Source organism: Rutidosis leptorrhynchoides, chromosome 6 (assembly GCF_046630445.1).
Source record: "Rutidosis leptorrhynchoides isolate AG116_Rl617_1_P2 chromosome 6, CSIRO_AGI_Rlap_v1, whole genome shotgun sequence".
Lineage (NCBI taxonomy): Eukaryota > Viridiplantae > Streptophyta > Magnoliopsida > Asterales > Asteraceae > Rutidosis > Rutidosis leptorrhynchoides.
In genome coordinates, this window is record NC_092338.1 from 36,496,738 (window position 1) to 36,515,841 (window position 19,104).

The 19,104-nt window shown below is 35.0% G+C and overlaps 1 protein-coding gene across 1 annotated transcript; it reads right to left on the reverse strand.

Moving 5' to 3' along the window:
* Positions 1–1,320: 1,320 nt before the first annotated feature.
* Positions 1,321–8,472, reverse strand: LOC139853553 (DNA (cytosine-5)-methyltransferase 1B-like). Its single transcript, XM_071842940.1, has 12 exons — positions 8,448–8,472; positions 6,699–7,599; positions 4,810–6,304; positions 4,522–4,686; positions 4,120–4,324; positions 3,927–4,038; positions 3,682–3,829; positions 3,273–3,470; positions 2,895–3,173; positions 2,272–2,433; positions 1,975–2,193; positions 1,321–1,663 (listed from the first exon to the last, which is right to left on the reverse strand). The coding sequence occupies exons 1-12, from the start codon at positions 8,470–8,472 to the stop codon at positions 1,517–1,519; spliced, it is 4,056 nt and encodes a 1,351-aa protein (XP_071699041.1). The 3' UTR covers positions 1,321–1,516.
* Positions 8,473–19,104: the final 10,632 nt, after the last annotated feature.

A 19,104-nucleotide genomic window follows, 5' to 3' on the forward strand; every position in this document is an offset into this window, starting at 1 on the left:
CTCAGATATAGGCAACATATGTAGCAAATGAGGAGCAGTTCAAATTGGGTAATTTTTAGTACGGGTCAAAAACTAATCTAGGTTTTTGAGTAATAGCATTAAAAGGTCACATGCATTAACAATAAACCACATGCACGTTTGACCTATTGGGCCCGTTTTCAAGTCGGGAGATAAAGCAATAACCTTTACTGACCCGTTCTTAAAAACATGACTCAAAATTGCCACCATGATAGAAAACAATAGAAACTCATATTACAATGGGCTTTGCGTACTGTAACACCTACACAAATAGTATATATTTTAGCTGTAATATTGAAATCACAAGAGATTAAAGACCAACATGGTACTTATCGATCATGCGGCGGTCATCTTCAATAAGCTTTGACTCATGTTCTAGAGATCTTTAATGAAGTGAAATAATTAATTAATGTAATTAATTTACTTGTTATTATTAATCTACGGATGTGTTTTTTTATGTTTTCACTAAAGCTTCATCTTGAAGATAATGAAGAGGATCTTTGTTGCAATCTTTTAAGAAACTTCAGGGACTAATCATGTATTTTGACTAACTGAGAGTTGTCAAAAGTTAAGGCTAGGACTAATTTGGGACGTTATTTAGCATTTAAGGATGATTTATGCTATTTTGTTAACACATGGACGATTTGGGCAATTTTGTCTTTTTTATTTTTTAATTTTTTTTTTAAGAAAGAGATTTACTCCTCCGTCCCATCACAAATGTCCACATTTCCATTTTAGGATGTCCCATTTCAAGTGTCCACTTTGTGTTTCAACCAATGAGAAGAAGTTATTATGGAGAGAGAAGATTTCTGATTGGTGAAGAATAAAGTTAGTGGAATTTCCTAAAACTGTGTGCAAAAAGTAAGTTGACACTTGTAGTGGGACGGAGGTAGTATTATTAGAAGAAAAAAAAAGTTGATCATTTTTATGGATATTTAGATTTACATTTTGAAAATTAATTATGTATTTTAGATAATTATAATCAAATACATAGTAATTAGCTATAGCAAAACGTGTTATCCATTAACAGTGTTTTAATTTGATTATGGTATTTGATAACTTAATAATCTAATAATCAATTTTGTAACTATTTAGTAAATAAGATAATTTGATAGTCATCTGAACTCATGGAGGTAAAAATTTTAAATTTTTTTACTATGCCACCGATACGCTCCTAGGGTCGTGTTTTTTTATAAAGTTTCGATAGTTACAAAAAACACTAAAGATACAAAGATGGCTAGCTATAATAATAATAATAATAATAATAATAATAATAATAATAATAATAATAATAAAGTTCATAAATTTAGGAAATTTGAGTTTCACAAGTGCTTAGAATCCATGATTACATGATCAGCATAGGGCTTAAATCTACTTAGTTCTATTTACACATTTGACTCATGCTTCGGGTAGCCATGAAACCCATAAGTACATGGGCTAGCTTCCAAAGCAACAGTCAGTCAAGTTAAACTGACCAGCAGCGAAACACAAATAAGGCTCAGTTGGCTAACTGTTTCTGTTTTGCTTCGATTGCTTCCTTGAGTTTCCTACCCAATGCATATGCTAATGGAGGAGGCACTGCATTTCCAATCTGCTTGTGCTTATGCTGAATGTTGCCAGAAAACTTGTAGCCATCTGGGAAACCCTGCACACACATAATTAAAAAATAATTTAAAAAAAAGAAAAGGCTAAACCTAGTGCACCCATCTAGGTTCATTGGCTAAGTTTTGTAATAATTGAGATCCTTGCATTTTGCAAACTAGCTAGTGCAACGTTATGGTTTTTGTAATCAAAATAACACACAAAATTTTAAAAGCACGAGCAGGCCAAAGTACCAAACCCATTTTTACCCATAATAAAAGATGACATGTTTGAACCTGTGTAGCACAAAGTTACACATGATGCATAAAGTCAATAAGTAAATAATATAATACTAATAATAATACGTATATATACCTGAGATCGAGCACATTCACGAACGGTGAGAATGCGGTCCTGGTCAGGGTGGAAACACATGCCAACCTTACCCATAGGTTGAGGATCAGTAATAGAAGTTGGAAAATTTCCCTCCCAGTCAAGCCGTCCAAACAGACCTTTCCACTGGTTATGCCTTTTGGCAGTGTTTGGTAAACACCATGGTATAAGGTCCACCATTTGCCCAGTTGACAACTTAACCTGCAATAATTTCATTCAATTTAAACATTAGACAACAATCAAAATATCCTTCCTTATAATGACCAATCAATTTCATACCTTTTCTGCAGGGAGGTCTCGCCAGTCAGCACCGGGGCATTTAGGAATTCTTTGACACCTAATCACATTCAACTCGTTCATTTCTTTTGATATATGGTCTGTTAGTGAACACGTGTCTCCCCTGATTCTCTTTTGAAACCATGAGATGGCCTCGTTCTTGTACTGTGCACAACAAATACAATACAATTTAGTAAGATACATCAAATGGGGTGGTGGACAAATAACAAAAATGACACAAGTGACTATTAATTATTAATTAATGGGTCAAACTCAGACTAGTCTGGGTGACTTGCAACATGTTCTTATTAGGTCAAAGTTGTCGACATGTTCGTATTAGGTCAATGTTATCAAATGTCCATTTTAGTTGGCCAAAGTCAAATTTAATAGTTTGAGGCCGGATTTATTAGTTTCAAATTGGTTAAAGATAGTCAGATACAGTCAAAGCTGGTCAACACCTGACTAGTCTGAGTTGGCAATCTAGTCCCTAATGGGTAGCAACTTTTACAACCTTCCCATAGTATGTATTTTTAAAGTGTAAAACCTCAGAACACGACTTACTAATTTACTAGTGAAATTATTTCTTACTTGTAATCACTATTATTCAAGAAATAATCATTAATTACCTCCATAGTTGTTGCAGAAGCTCCATTTCCAACAGGGGGAAGATCACCAATTGTATCTCTAACAGTTATTGCACGAAACGGGGCACCAGATGCAGTACTTCTAACAGCACCATATTGGGTATTATCGTTCAGTGTGACCCGAAGTTGAGGACTAGCAAAAACATGCATAGGTTCGGGCCACTCAGGCAATATTTCTTCAGGAGAGGCTGCCCATATGAATGCACGTTTACGTGATTGAGATACACCAAAAGCCCCAGCCTCCAGTATTCCAAATCTCACCTACAATTCATTAAAAAAATATTGCATTGCATCATTAGTATAATGTTTATGTTTATTATTTTAAAAAAACTTGTGCATTACATTTGGATCAGAACTTACCTGATAACCCATTTCGAGCAGTGATGCAAGTGCTAAACGAAACGTTTGGCCCTTGTTGAAGGACACGAAGTTCCTAACATTTTCTAATAAGAAAAATTTGGGGCGGAAGTACTCAGCAAACGATAAAAATGCTAATATCATTTCACACTGAACCTTACTCCAGGTACTTTGATTGAACCTGTTCATGCCAGAAAACCCCTGCAAATAGCATGTTAATTATAGTCAGGACCCGATCTTTGAAAACTTAGTCAGATGAAAGAGATGAAACTGTCTAACAAGTTGAAAATTCGCGTAGTGTATTTATAATGCATACAGCCTACAGAATCACTTAGGCCCATTGACCAGAACACTCAACCCCCTATCTTTGGCCCATTTGGTCTTAATTTTAGAATTTGGTTTGAATTGGCACCTGGCATGGAGGGCCACCATTAATGAAATCGACTTGTCCGGGTCGAGGAAGATTTTTGATCATGTCATCATCAAGCTTCGCAGCCATTTCTTCAGCCTCGGAAGTCGAAATACAGTCATCTGTGTCCCCACATGCTGTCATAATAGCCCTGTAATCCAAGGTTTATCAAAAACATAAAATTACTACATATTTTTTTTCAAAGAATTGGATATTATTATGTAAATAAATACAAGAAGTTGTAGAACCTTAGTATGACATTGCAATTTTGCACAAATGTGAGTGCATCAGGATGATTAAGTTTGAATGCATCTCCAGCAGGTTGTTCATATTCAATAGCCCATTTGGTTACCGATGCCCCTGTAAATAAACATAAAAAAAGTCACAGCCTTTTAATGGAAGAAAATAGATGGGCAATTGGGCCAAGAGTATTTTAGTTACCAGCTTTTTGTAGGCCTTCAGATAAGCCACCGCACCCAGCAAAAATATCTAATGTGACTAAACGATTCTTCAGACCCGAATTTTTTTGATTGTCGGTCATTTCAATATCTTGTTCTCCTTCTTTAGACTTCCCTTTTCTCTTTCTAATTGCAGCTTCATTGACCATGCTCTCTTTCGGAGGACTAAGCTTGATGTTAACAGGTAACTGTTCAAAAAAGGTGAATTACAACTGTCAAAAATGACAAATAAAATCACAAAGACAACTTACTTCTTATAATGTTATTTGCATCAAGTTGGGAACTTGAAACATTTTACAGCTTTACTTTAATAACATTAAGCATCTAATTAAAACAGACATATTACAATAATAATTATAATTATGTCAAGAACTAAAGACATTACCTGCTTTAGAGAACCCTTATCTGGATCATAAAGACGTTCACAAAAGAAGACATGCTCAACAACATACGTGCCATCCAAAGAAGAGACGTCTTTCTTTCTTTTAACTTCACATTTTCCTTCTAAGGCTGAAACTGGCAACTTATGCACTTCTTCACAGTAATATAACTTAAAAAATTACAATTAAAAATAAGAATCAGTATATCAGTCACATCACAAGATTAACAACCTGGAAAAAAAAAGTTTATTAACCTGATAAAGAGAAATCACAAAAACATAGATAAACAGTACCTCTTGAATGTCAGACAGGTATGCTTTGTCTGCAGACAAATCCTCAGGTCTATAAAATCTTCTGACTTCAACCATTACTGATTCTGGGTCGACCCGTTTTACATTTTTGGAGGATTCAATCCGCATCAACTGGCAAACAACGAACGGTTTCAGGCCTACATTCCTCCCACCTTTAAAAGTTCCATTACTCTTATCATCTGAATCAAAATGACAAGGACCAACATACAGAAAATCATCAACATTATACTCATTTCCCATGTACTTAAACCCTGTCTTGGATTCATTCACCTCAAAAACCTCACTTTTTTCCTCATCTTCCACAACTTTACAAGAATCACAAATCCCATTTCCGATTCCCATTTTATCAGTTTTTAGAGCAAAGAAAGCACCTCTTTGAGGCCAATATAAACTCTTACAATAATACTCAACCGGTAACCCTTTATTTTTCCTATCTTCAGCCTTTGCTCTATCCAATTTTTCAAACTCTGCATTAGCTTTTCGATGTTCATGACCCCATGGCAATGTTCTTATATTCACCACCACAGTTTGTATAGAATCATCAAGTTCAAGATCCACACAATCATTGGTCAAAAACAACTCTCTTTCATTTGCTATGTTGCCAAGAACAGTTTCACAGCCTTTCAACATCAATCGGCCATGAACAAATTTTCTAGAATCAGAGTCTTCAAATAAGTATTCTACAAAATAAATAGAATCATCAACCATCACTGAACTACCTAAAGCAACCACCTTTTCTCTAACAACTGCCTCCTTATAAAGAGTCTTTTCACCAGATAACTTCCCAACTGCTGACCCGACCCACCTGATGTCAGTTTTCGACCCACGGGTTTTCTTTTCCTTGGATGCAGGTGGCAGTTTGGGTGATACTTGTACAGCAACTGTGTTTTCTTCTTCAGGTTCTTCACAATCTTCCTGCTCGTTTTCTTCTTGTTCATCTTCCTCTTCATCTTTTTTCACATCAACAGAATCACCCTCTTTTACCTCTTCAGGTGAGTAATTTGAATAAAACTCACCCCAGATCCTGTTTATGAATCGTGTTGTGGTTGCAGGCATTGCCTTACGTTTCGATACAACGGGCCCCAGTCCAGCTCGTGGATTCAGATTTGATTCTTTTGTCAAGATTTTCTTTTTCTTCACTAACCACTTGGTGTGATGTCTTTCCTCCATTTTATCTTCAAGACCCGACACAAAAGCACACTTTCTTATTGTTTCATCTGGAAACTCTGCAAATTGTTGCAAGATAATTTGACCATGCACCACTACAAACCTCTCCACGATTGCAGGGTTTGAAGATACATGAGCAGGGTGGTTCTTTTCAAATTCAGATAATCTCTTTATGACTTCAGCAAATGACAACTTTGATGCACGTGTTTGCTCTTTCAGCAACGTGATAATTGCTATAGCAAGCCTTGCAGTCTTAAGTACTGTATTATACCAAGGGGCATACTGCTTTGAAGGCTTTCCTAGTCTGTACCTGAAACCAAACAAAAGACAAGTATATTAAAAAAAAAAAAGTTCCAGAAACTATTAGATGATCTACATTGAAAGTGGCAAGATGAGTGGGTAGGGCAAACTGGGTAATGCAGCAAAACAGATTCTTTTGGTCGATTACATAAGGTAATTAAAGGTATATTATAATTTAAAAAAAATATGTTGCAGTACTTAGCCAAATCTATGAACAAATAAAACATTAAGACATTTGCATAGATTAAAATTACATGCACCTGTTCACTTTTTAGCTAAAAAATACCCATACCCATTTGAGATAAACCAGAACCCAACTTGGCCTGCTTTAAAATGACCATCTTTAGATACTATACACCAAAATAGATTTAAAAAAATGAACAGAAATAACAATTAGAACTCACCAGGCCATATCAGTTCGGATTGAAATAAAAACCATTGATGATCCAAATTCAATCATCCACTCCTTTATAGCACTCAAGTAAATAGGGATGCCATCTTCATTTAGTGCACTAGATGAACCTGATGCACTACCGGCTTCATCATCCAAACAGAACCCACTTCCATCATCAGCAGTCATTACACCCGAACCAAACACAGTGACATCAATATCAGCACATGGCTTCATAGGAAGAAGCTCAAGCGAAATCAATCTTGAGTCACAGTTATAAAGTGACCAGTTGTGAAGCATGCTTCTTGGTAGTTGATCCGGGTCATCTGTTTCGAAATCATCAAAGATTACATACTCATCTGCTTCATCTTGTAGAGTATTTTTGTAATACGCAGGGAGTGGATAATCATTTGCTATTTCATCTTCGTTTATCTGAACATAAAACTTGCTCGATGAATTGGCGTGCCTTTGGCGTTTTGTCTGCTTCATTGACTGCCAGTTTTCATTTTCTTGCAAAACCCGAGCCAACTTCATGTCTTCATCTTCAACAGCACCAGGTGCATGCCCATTTGACTGATTGACTTTTTCTCCATCCCCAATCTTTAAGGTTCCATTCTTTGATCCTACAACTGGAACATTTACACACTCTTGATGTTTTTTGCTTTCGTCCCTTAGTGATTCAAGAACCGGCATTTCAACAAAGGGCTTATCGGTACTATTAGGTGCATCATCTAGCCCGACAAGTTGCTCATAAATAAACCCGCCCCACGAAATGATCAAATCCCGAATCGACACTCCGTTTGGGAAATTCTTACTCCCTCTCATTGAGCGAACAAGTGCAGCAAGTGAACCATGGTTGCGTGTTGTAGTGTAGCATATTATATTGTTCGTGTTATATATTATTGTTATGCTAGCTTGTATTGTCGGAGGTTAGTTGGGTTTATACTTGAGATTGGTATGCTAATTATATAGCTAGCATGCATGTGTTAAATGTGTAAGTGATTGCAAGTAAGTAGATTATATATGTATATGTATAATTATTGCATTAACTAAGCTTTAGCTTACCCCCTTCGTTGTTTACTTTTTAGATGCAGGTGCGGAGAAAGGGAAAGGGGTTGTTGGGCACTAGATTCCCCTTGCTGTATGTTTGCTGAAGCTTTTTGAAGTCGACCTAGTGTTTTGGGTAGTTTAGCCTCAAACCATGCTCGGGTGTTGTTTGGATTAAAACTATCACGTTAATGGGTCGAACTTGTAAACAATTGATTAAAGGCCTTTGTGCCTTTTATTGTAAACATTAAACTTGTTGTATGTTTAAATGGGTTGTATGAAATGGTTTACATCTTGCGATCATTCGAATGGCACGTAAATGGTTTATTATATCAAAAAAAAAAAATTTGTCGGGTTGCATACGGGTTGGGTTGTTTCAAGTGGTATCAGAGCATGGTCTAGGGGATTTAGGCGATTTGAGATAAGTGTCTAGACTTAGACTTTATTGTGTATGCGTTTTATGCGGGACTTGTAGGAGACGGGTTGGACCGGGCTTGGTTGGTGCCTAGGTTTAGGTGAACTAACCATGTGCTAATTATTTTGTGTTGTGTTTGTAATCATCAAGCGAGATAGACGTTGTACTAGCAAGTTAACGCGGCGTGCTCACGTAACAATGACTAGCTTCCATTGTTCCGGGTTCAGATCGTGCCAAACGAGCGATGTACGACGATTGTTGAGCAAGATGGGGCGTTGTGGTGCGAGTGAGTTTATATACGTTCGTGGTTTAATCGTTTTTGCATTCCTTATAATGAAGACGGAAGATGAATATGGAACGGACGGGCCTACTCAAGAAGGGAAGGATGAAATAACGTTAAGGATTGAGGCCGAGTTCGAACGCTATATCTCGATTTTCGCCGACAAGGTTAAACAAGTTGTCCGAGAGTCGTTCGAGGGACTAGTAACCGAGATGGTCCGAGACCAAGTGACTAAGGTCGTAAGGGAAGAGTTGGAAAAGAGGTTTCTTGAACCTCAAGGTAGTGGTGATGAAGAAGTACTTGCAAGGTTAGAGTCACATGGCGCTCCTGGTAAGAGGGCGAGGAGTACGCCTGAAGGTGTAGGGAACGTGAAAAAGAAGAGTAAGGGAGGTTATGTACCTACGTGCTATAATTGTGCAAAAAGGGGCCATTTGTCGCGTGATTGCCCAAATACACCTTCTAACAACAAGACATGTTTTAAGTGTCAAAAGGAGGGACACCGGAAGGCGGAGTGTCCCGAGTTGTTTAATGATCAAGGTAAAAGTGTAGTGGAGAGCACGGGTAGTATGGTGAAGGGAGTGTCGGGATCCAGTGTGTCAAAATGTTACAATTGTGGGCAAAAGGGACATAAGTCTCCGAGTGTCAGTCGGGCAAGACTGTATGTTTTTACTGTCGGAAGGAAGGGCACCAGAAGTCAGAGTGTCCTGAATTGGTTGTTAAACAGACTTGCAAGTTGGGAGATTTCGCGCCCATGTGTTATAATTGTCTACAACGAGGTCATTTGGCACGGGATTATGCGGGAATACCTTTAAGCACGATCAATTGCTTTATTTTCCAGAAGGAGGGACACCGAAAGTCGGAGTGTTCTGAATCGTTTTCCGATCGGGTTAAGAGGTTAGAGTGCGAGTATTCGATGGATAGTGAAGCACGGAAGTCCAACGATGCTGCTTCATGTACTTTCCTTTTCGATACAAAAATGCCTTATGATTATTTCTTGAGTGTCGATGGATTCTGGTATCTTTTAGAAGACTTAACTCTTGCTTCGAGATTTAACTAGTCTCGAGTGAACGTGTATGTAATTAGTACCCATAAGGGTCCGGAGTTAGTGAACTCGGTGACGATTTGATTTGTTAGTGAATTCGATGACGGTGCACCGGGGTAATGTTTGAGTCGTTGACTCATGATAGTGTGACCTGGGTCGGGTGCATGGTGTTAATACATAGTGTTATTATAGGTAGCATTCCTAATGGAATTACCCTACGATTGACGGTCGAATTGACGGTCGGATTGACGGATGAAGGGCGAAGAACTTAAGTTTCTGAGCATTCCTAGGGTGGAGTGAGGGGTTTGGTTTTACCAACCTACACAAATGGGCTTAAATGTTGGGTTGATAATGCGTGTTCGTTATAGTGTCGGAAGTTGAAGAACCGTAAGGTTCATAGGTTGGACATGATTGAAGTCATTTTAGTCTTGAGACTGGTAGCGTAGGACGAATGGAACAATGCGATTGACGTACGAGTCGTGAGATACTATACTGGTAAATTTCATCTCCCTTTTACGAGATGGATGTGCAAGATTGTCAGGGATACGGACACGGACTTGACGGTCGAACAAGTTAAGGACGGTGTTTGATGACGAGGATGCGGGTAATGCAATTGTTAAGTTAACATTGTTCACTCTTTTTCCCAGGGGGAAGCATGGATATATTGTCGGTCTGACAATTTTGGGTGAAACAGGTCGAGTGAACCCACCGGTTGGAAAGTCTACCCTGCGGGTAGCGGCATCCTTGATATACGAGGTACGAGTTATGTTGGCGGTAGGTCGTTGCTTAATTGATGCCAACGGGCGATTGTGAGCGTCGGTGTTATGGTAAAAGGAGTTCACGAGAATTTGTGGGCTATGATCGATGTGTTGTGCCTTTACTATGTTGTTGAGTCTTTGGTTGTCTAGGCTTTTTACGTTGTGGCTTTTAGGTCGTTAAACTCGTTCGAGTGAGACCCGTAGGATTTGTCGATTGTGTTGAGCGTTATAGTGAAACCAATTAGGGCGTAACCAGAGTGTAGTTGTACGTTTGACGATATTAACATGCTAGGAGGTATATACATGTTAATTGGTGGTTCGATTTCATTGGCTTGGATACGATGTGGCGAGTGTGGTACGCTCTTGACGGCCACTCTTTTCTTCTATGATTTTCGGGTGTGTGCGTGGTATGCCATTCGAGAGGCATTTTCGTTAACCACGATTGCGGTTTGATGCGGTGCGTGTAGTGAGTGTTCATAGAATTTATGTGAGAAGGTAACCGTGATGATGTTTATGACGAAGTTAGAAGAGTATAAGCCTTGGTGTTTCCAAGCATCTCCTTAGTGATGAGTTGAAAGGTTAATAGGTGATGTTTCGCGAGGTGTATATAAAATAGCTTATATTTTTACAGGAAAAACTATTAAATACGATACAATTTTACACAAGATATTTATTTATTTAGAGAATGGATATACTTAAACCTTGCTACAACACTTATAGGCAGTGTACCTAATCGTACAGTAGTGTAGTTTTTAGTAAGTCCGGTTCGTTCCACAGGGAATCTTTTTAAACAAAGCTTAACGCTATATTAGTTTACTTTTATAAAAATACAAATATATATATAAGTAATATTATTATTATAAAGGGGGGTTTTTACCGTTTAATGACCGGTTTGTCGATTTTAAAACTTTAGTCGCAGTTAAAACCAAATGTAAAATAATAAATACAAGACTTAATTTAAAGCGTAAAGTAAATAACGATAATGAAATTGCGAATAATAAAAGTGCGATAAAATAAACTTGCGATAATTAAAAAGTACGATAATTAAAAGTGTAATTAAATACAATAACAATAAAAATACGATAATTAGAAGTGCAATTAAATATAAAATAAAGGAAATTAAATATGAAAAAAAAAGAATTATGCTTATTTAAACTTCCGTAATCATGATGTTTGACGTGTTGATTTTAGTTTTATTGCCCATGGGTTAATTGTCTTTTGTCCTGGATTATTTAATATGTCCGTCTGGTTTTTGTCCATAACAGTCCATCAGTCATAAATATAAAGTGCGAGTATCCTCATCAAATTATCCTTATTCCCGAAGTCAAATATTCCAACTAATTGGGGATTCGAATTGTAACAAGGTTTTAATACTTTGTTTAATGAATACACCAGGTTATCGACTGCGTGTAAACCAAGGTTTTACTACTTTGTTAACAATTACACCAATTACCCTTGAATGTAATTCACCCCTGTTTCAACAAGTCTATTAACTTTTAATCCAGTTCCGTATCCGGTAAAATGAATAATTATTGGTATTTATAGATATCCCGCCCACCGTACCCAGTCAAGCGTATGTGGTTATATATAAATACGTCGAATTATAAGTTTGTATATTAAATTAACAAGGTATTGTTTAGTTAATATAAAACCCATTAATAGCCCATAGTCTAATTTCCACAAGTGTCGTTCTTTTGTCCAAACCCCAATTATGGTACAAAGCCCAATTACCCAATTTTAGTAATTAGCCCAACATCATGATTACTTCGGATTAAATTAGCATAATAATAACTTAGCTACGAGACATTAATGTAAAAAGGTTGAACATAACTTACAATGATTAAAAATAGCGTAGCGTTACACGGACAGAATTTCGACTTACACCCTTACAACATTCGCTAACATACCCTTATTATTAGGATTAAAATTAAAATTAAAATTAAAATTAAAATATAAATATAAATATATACGATATAGATAGAGAGATGGATATATGATGGATTTTTGCGATCAGAATTCGTTTGCTTTTATAGGGATTTTCAGAGTTTGGGCCTCCGCGACTCGCGGCATTTTTTGCCTTCAAACTCCGCGAGTCGCGGAGTTTGCTTTTACAGCTCACATGAGTTTGGCTCTTTGTTTACCGACAGTTTTATAAATAAATATAATATATTAAATAATTATAAGAATTATTTAAATATTATATTATATTTATGTGCATAGTTGACTTGTAATTTTTAGTCCGTTGCGTCGAGCGTTGAGAGTTGACTCTGGTTCCGGTTCCGGATTTTCGAACGTCCTTGCATACAATTTTATATTTTGTACTTTGTGTTTTGAATCTTGTACTCTTGTAATTTCGAGACGTTTCTTATCAATAATTGGAACCTCTTTGATTGTCTTTTGTACTTTTGAGCTTTTTGGTTGTTTGCGTCTTCAATTCGTCGAATCTGTCTTTTGTCTTCACCTTTTATTATTTAAACGAATATCACTTGTAAATAGAACAATTGCAACTAAAATCTTGTCTTTCTTGAGGAATAATGCTATGAAATATATGTTCGTTTTTAGCATTATCAAATATTCCCACACTTGAGCGTTGCTTGTCCTCAAGCAATATCGTCTTGAAATACTAGAATCACTTCTTTATTCTTCACACTTTGTACATCAGTGATTTCTATACGGCGGTATAAACAATGGTAGTAACGATATGGTTTACAGTCCCACATGACTATAAAAATTTAGATCCATTAAGGAAATTGGATCTTTATGAAAACATTTGATCTTTTAAAAATTAAATCTAGTTTTTACCCTAGATTAGTTTTCCGGAATAACCCTTTACCGGTGTTTGCAAATTATAATAAGTTATCCAATCAATAGACTTTTCTGATTTTGCCCACGTTTCGAATAGCCAAAAGATGCAGCAGAGGGGCAGGATTCGTTTGGTCTCAATATAATTGAGGACTGTTTGGCTCCAATAACCCGGTCCACGTACAAATCCAACTATTACTACGAACCAGAAAATTTTGATGTCTATTAATTTAACCACTCAAAATAAATTTTCGTAATTTTAAGAAATTTAGATAAGAAGTAGAATAAAAATCTATGTCCTAAAACTAGAATAGCGAGAAATAAGAAAGAAAAAGAGTTCGTCGAAAAAGGTCGAAAGGAAAAAAAAAGAAAAAAAAAATGGTTGAAAAATAAAAGGTGACGGAAAAAAAATAAAAGAAACTTATAAAAACTTAAAAATACTTAACTAACCTAACCTTATTACTACAACTAACTTAAAATTATAATCGCAAATTGAAATTACTAATTGGAATGACAATTGGTACATAGTAAAAGTCGTCTAAAAATATTAAAGCTTACAGGAGAAACTAAATCCCAAATGGAAATAACTTAAAAAGAAACTAAAACTTAAAAAGGCGTCGCAAAATTCTAAAGCACCTAAATCTTAGTCTAAAGAAAAAGCACTTAAGGAATTCTACGGCAAAGCCTAAAAATCTAGGAGTAAAAATAACTATAGCAAAAACTAAGTTTAAAATTAAATATGAGCTAAAAAATACAAATGTTACGCTACAACGATTAAAAAGGGACAAAATATAAAAATATACAAAAAGTTGTAAAAAGTACAATTTTTATAAAAATATTATTTTTATATTAATTTTTTAATAAAACTATTAATTTTACAATTTTAATAAAACTAATTAAACAAAATACATAAATTAAATAAAAAGTAAAAATAAAAATAAAACTAATAATAATAATAATAATAATAATTAGGTTTAAATAATAATAATAATTAAAAATAACCCGTAATTAATGCAGATTTAGGGTTTTTGTCTGTGTGTCAGATGGTCTCCGCGAGTCGCGGCAATTAAAGAAGAAAACCCCGCGAGTCGCGGGGTTCAGAAATTCAGTTGACAGCTTTCAATTTTTACGCGTTTTTCTTTATTTTTTTATTTTTTTTATTTTATGTTTTCTGTTTTTTAAATAAATAAAAGATTTTAAAATAAAACTTATATTTTTATAAACTAAAATAGAAATAAAGAAACTTATAAAACTTAAGTATTTAACAAAATCTTAAAAATACTTATATTTTTGTTTTTCTTTTTATATTTTTTAAAACGTATTTTTACAAAAACGAATTTTAATAAAAGTTAACTAAAATTTTTTTTTTTTTTTTTTATATTAGCGTTGCGCTTCCGGCTTTTAAGATATTTCCCCGGCAGCGGCGCCAAAAATACTTGATGTGCAGCGGGGTAGTATATAAAATAGTTATTAATTTTAGCAGGAAAAACTATTAAATACGATACAATTTTACACAAGATATTTATTTATTTATAGAATGGATATACTTAAACCTTGCTACAACACTTATAGGCAGTGTACCTAATCGTACAGTAGTGTAGTTTTTAGTAAGTCCGGTTCGTTCCACAGGGAAATCTTTAAACAAAGCTCAACGCTATATTAGTTTACTTTTATAAAAATACAAACATATATATAAGTAATATTATTATTATAAAGGGGGGTTTTTACCGTTTAATGACCGGTTTGTCGATTTTAAAACTTTAGTCGCAGTTAAAACCTAATGTAAAATATAAAATAAATACAAGACTTAAATTAAAGCGTAAAGTAAATAATGATAATGAAATTGCGAATAATAAAAGTGCGATAAAATAAACTTGCGATAATTAAAAAGTACGATAATTAAAAATGCGATAAAATAAAATAAATAAAAGTGCGATAATTAGAAGTGCAATTAAATATAAAATAAAGGAAATTAAATATGAAATAAAAGAATTATGCTTATTTAAACTTCCGTAATCATGATGTTTGACGTGTTGATTTTAGTTTTATGCCCATGGGTTAATTGTCCTTTGTCCTGGATTATTTAATATGTCCGTCTGGTTTTTGTCCATAACAGTCCATCAGTCATAAATATAAAGTGCGAGTGTCCTCATCAAATTATTATTATACCCGAAGATAAATATTCCAACTAATTGGGGATTCGAATTGTAACAAGGTTTTAATACTTTGTTTAATGAATACACCAGGTTATCGACTGCGTGTAAACCAAGGTTTTACTACTTTGTTAACAATTACACCAATTACCCTTGAATGTAATTTCACCCCTGTTTTAATTATTCTAGTGGCTATTAATCCATTCCCGTGTCCGGTTAAATGAACGATTATTCGTACATATAAATACCCCGCCCATCGTGTCCGATCGAGTGTATATGGTAATTCATAGGGACGCCCAATTGTAAATCTTTATATTAACATTAACAAATTTTCATTTAGTTAAACAAATATAAAGCCCATTAATAGCCCATAGTCTAATTTCCACAAGTGTCGTTCTTTTGTCCAAACCCCAATTATGGTACAAAGCCCAATTACCCAATTTTAGTAATTAGCCCAACATCATGATTACTTCGTTTTAAATAAGCATAATAATAACTTAGCTACGAGAAATTAATATAAAAAGGTTGAACATAACTTACAATGATTAAAAATAGCGTAGCGTTACACGGACAGAATTTCGACTTACACCCTTACAACATTCGCTAACATACCCTTATTATTAGAATTAAAATTAAAATTAAAATATAAATTATATATATATATATATATAAGTTTTACGTATGAATGAGGAAGAAAAGATGATAATTTTGATCAGAATTCGGTTGGCTTTATAGCCAGAGTTGATTTTTGGGGCTCCGCGACTCGCGGCAAAATCCCCTTCAAACTCCGCGAGTCGCGGAGATAGAAATTACAGCTCAGTCCTTGGAGTTTTCTCTGCCGACGGTTTTATATATATAAATATATTATATATATAATTAATATAATTAATTATATATTATATTATATTTATATACATAGTTAACTTGTAATTTTTAGTCCGTTGCGTCGAGCGTTAAGAGTTGACTCTGGTCCCGGTTCCGGATTTTCGAACGTCCTTGCGTACAATTTTATATTTTGTACTTTGCGTTTTGAATCTTGTACTCTTGTAATTTCGAGACGTTTCTTATCAATAATTGGAACCTTTTTGATTGTCTTTTGTACTTTTGAGCTTTTTGGTCGTTTGCGTCTTTAATTCGTCGAATCTGTCTTTTGTCTTCACCTTTTATTATTTAAACGAATATCACTTGTAAATAGAACAATTGCAACTAAAAGCTTGTCTTTCTTGAGGAATAATGCTATGAAATATATGTTCGTTTTTAGCATTATCAAATATTCCCACACTTGAGCGTTGCTTGTCCTCAAGCAATATTGTCTTGAAATACTAGAATCACTTCTTTATTCTTCACACTTTGTACATCAGTGATTTCTATACGGCGGTATAAACAATGGTAGAAACGATATGGTTTACAGTCCCACATGACTATAAAAATTTAGATCCATTAAGGAAATTGGATCTTTATGAAAACATTTGATCTTTTGAAATCTAGTTTTTACCCTAGATAAGTTTTCCGGAATAACCCTTTACCGGTGTTTGCAAAATATTTTTGTGGGTTTGGTGGGTTTCAGATTTGAAAATTTTAGCTCAAACTTGCGGGTTTGTGTCACCCACTTGCTAACCTTGTATTTGGAAAGCAACACGTCCAGTTTACTTGTCCCGTATATTACCTTTCGGTAAACTACCGTCCGGTTGTAAAGGAAAGCGTTGAACAAGCAACTGTTAAGGCAATGTCCCGTGACATGCTTTTGATTATGGTCTATAACGTGTCGGACGCAATTACTATCCTTGGTAGGAGCAACAGTAAAGCTCACCCTTATAATTTTTCGGTCTGGCACAAGGTCCTGTCTTTGACCATGTTATGCAACCACCGTTCTTACGGTTGACACCCGATTTAGTTCAGGTGACCTAATGAATTCCAGGTGAATTCCTAGGATTTTACGTTCAATGGTAATGAACGCATTGAAAATAGGGTTTTCAGAAAACAAATCGGTTTATAATTTTGATCAAAATATTTTCTCGTTCAAGCTCGAGTTTAGATATCATTGAATTCCATGAGTTTGAATTCTCAATCTTTAAGGTCAATCTCTAGGATTGAGTAATATCAGTCTTAAAAGCTGATTTTTAATCTTTAAGGAGATTATCCTTTCTGGGGATCTGATTCATTAGTCTTATCCAGCTAATTTGCATGGTGCCCCCCATTGTACGAGATAAATCCTTCTCATGGTTAGGATAAATCTGACCACTTGGCGACCCTGTTTAATGCTGAGGTCCGTGGATTTCCTGCTGATTTTAGAGATGACTTTTCTAGATTTTTCGTCAACCTACAGCTGGTCTGGACGACAACTTCATGACCTAAATCAAGAAGCGCGTGTCTTTTTCGGAAGACTTTACTTCCTTTTAATGATGGAATTGATTCATCGTGTAGATCCATCTCTTCTTTTCTTTCATCGGGTAAAACAGTTTAGTTTAGTCCAAAGCAAAAGTATTTTCAGTTATTTGTTACAGATATATGTGACATATGTTTAAAATAACTTGGTAAATTTTCCCACACTTGGCTTTTTATTTTTCTTTTTATCGTCTTCTATTCCATTTTAAATGAATTTTGACATTTTAGTTTGTTTCTTAATTTATGTTCTTTCTGAGATAACAATAATTTCGGTGTTAAAACCTAGTTTTATCGTTCATAAATATGTATAAACATGATTTTAATTCATTTAATTGAAAATTTTGAAAAATTTTACTAGAATTGGGTAGTCAGTATATAAGACTAGGGCTGTTCTTTTTTATCAGAGAGCACTAGATTCTAATACAACTACTGCTTTACTAGTATTTTTAATGGTAACCAAGTGTATAAAGTAAAAAATTTAAAATCCGAAAGAATTTAACCCCTTCCCACACTTAAGATCTTGCAATGCCCTCATTTGCAAGAAATCAGTAACAATTTAAATTATTGAGGGTGATTTGTGTGAAAATGATTTAATTTTTACCAAAGTTTCCAAATATATTGGCGTTTGTTTGCTGAATGATAAATGGTGCACATCATTTGTTCATTCCATCTTGTTGTTATTTCACATATATTTTGCATCTTGTCGTCAAAATTAGTTGCTTTTGCTGAACTTAATGCCAGTCTTTGAAAATGCGTTGTTTTACCCTGTTGTGTACATAAGATAAACTGCAAACATATATACATATTTTTGAAGTTTGGTATATTACCCCACATTCAAAAATTATTAAAATCTAAGAATAAAAGTTAGACAATTATAAAAATGATTACAATATTAACAAAAATATTAAATGTATCAATAATTACAAATTACAAAATAAAAAAAATAATAATAAGTAAACTAAGGATGATATTGGTACCAATAGGGGTTCCAGGCATAACCATAAGTGCTATAGAATGCTTCGGCAGGGTCATACGTAGGATATGGTGGCTGCATCTCTATAGACCAAGGAGGGAAGACGGGTTTCGGTGTAGGAATATAGTTTCTACCTATGTGTTGGCAATGAGCTATGATCTGGTTCTGATGAACTTGCCAATCTTCAAATGCTCTCTGTCTAGCATTTTCGTATTCCTGAGAAGCTATAAACCTATGCATTTCTTGCATCTCATTCCCCCCTCCTACATTACCTTGCTGCTGGTTTCTCTCCACCTGTGGATGTCTACCATGGTATCGTACTGCGGCGTTATTTCGCCTCTTCAAAACTTTCGCACCATGGTATACATTTAAACCTATAGTATCGCGGGGTTCTGGTTCTTCTACTAATAATCCCCCCCCGACTTATGTCCACACCGAGATATTCACCAATCAAAGTAATAAAAATACCACCTCCTATTATGCTATGTGGTCGCATCCCCCGAACCATAGCTGATAAATAATAACCCACACAATATGGTATACTTACAGCGCTTTGTGGGTCTC

Bases quoted from the DNA above. Each gene is read 5' to 3' on its own strand.
- LOC139853553 (XM_071842940.1), bottom strand. From the start codon at position 8,472: ATGCAAAAACGATTAAACCACGAAC. The intron at 4,325-4,521 runs GTAATGTCTTTA...TTTTTTGAACAG, and splicing joins ATAAGGGTTCTCTAAAGCAG to TTACCTGTTAACATCAAGCT. The intron at 4,039-4,119 runs GTAACTAAAATA...GTTTATTTACAG, and splicing joins TGAAGGCCTACAAAAAGCTG to GGGCATCGGTAACCAAATGG.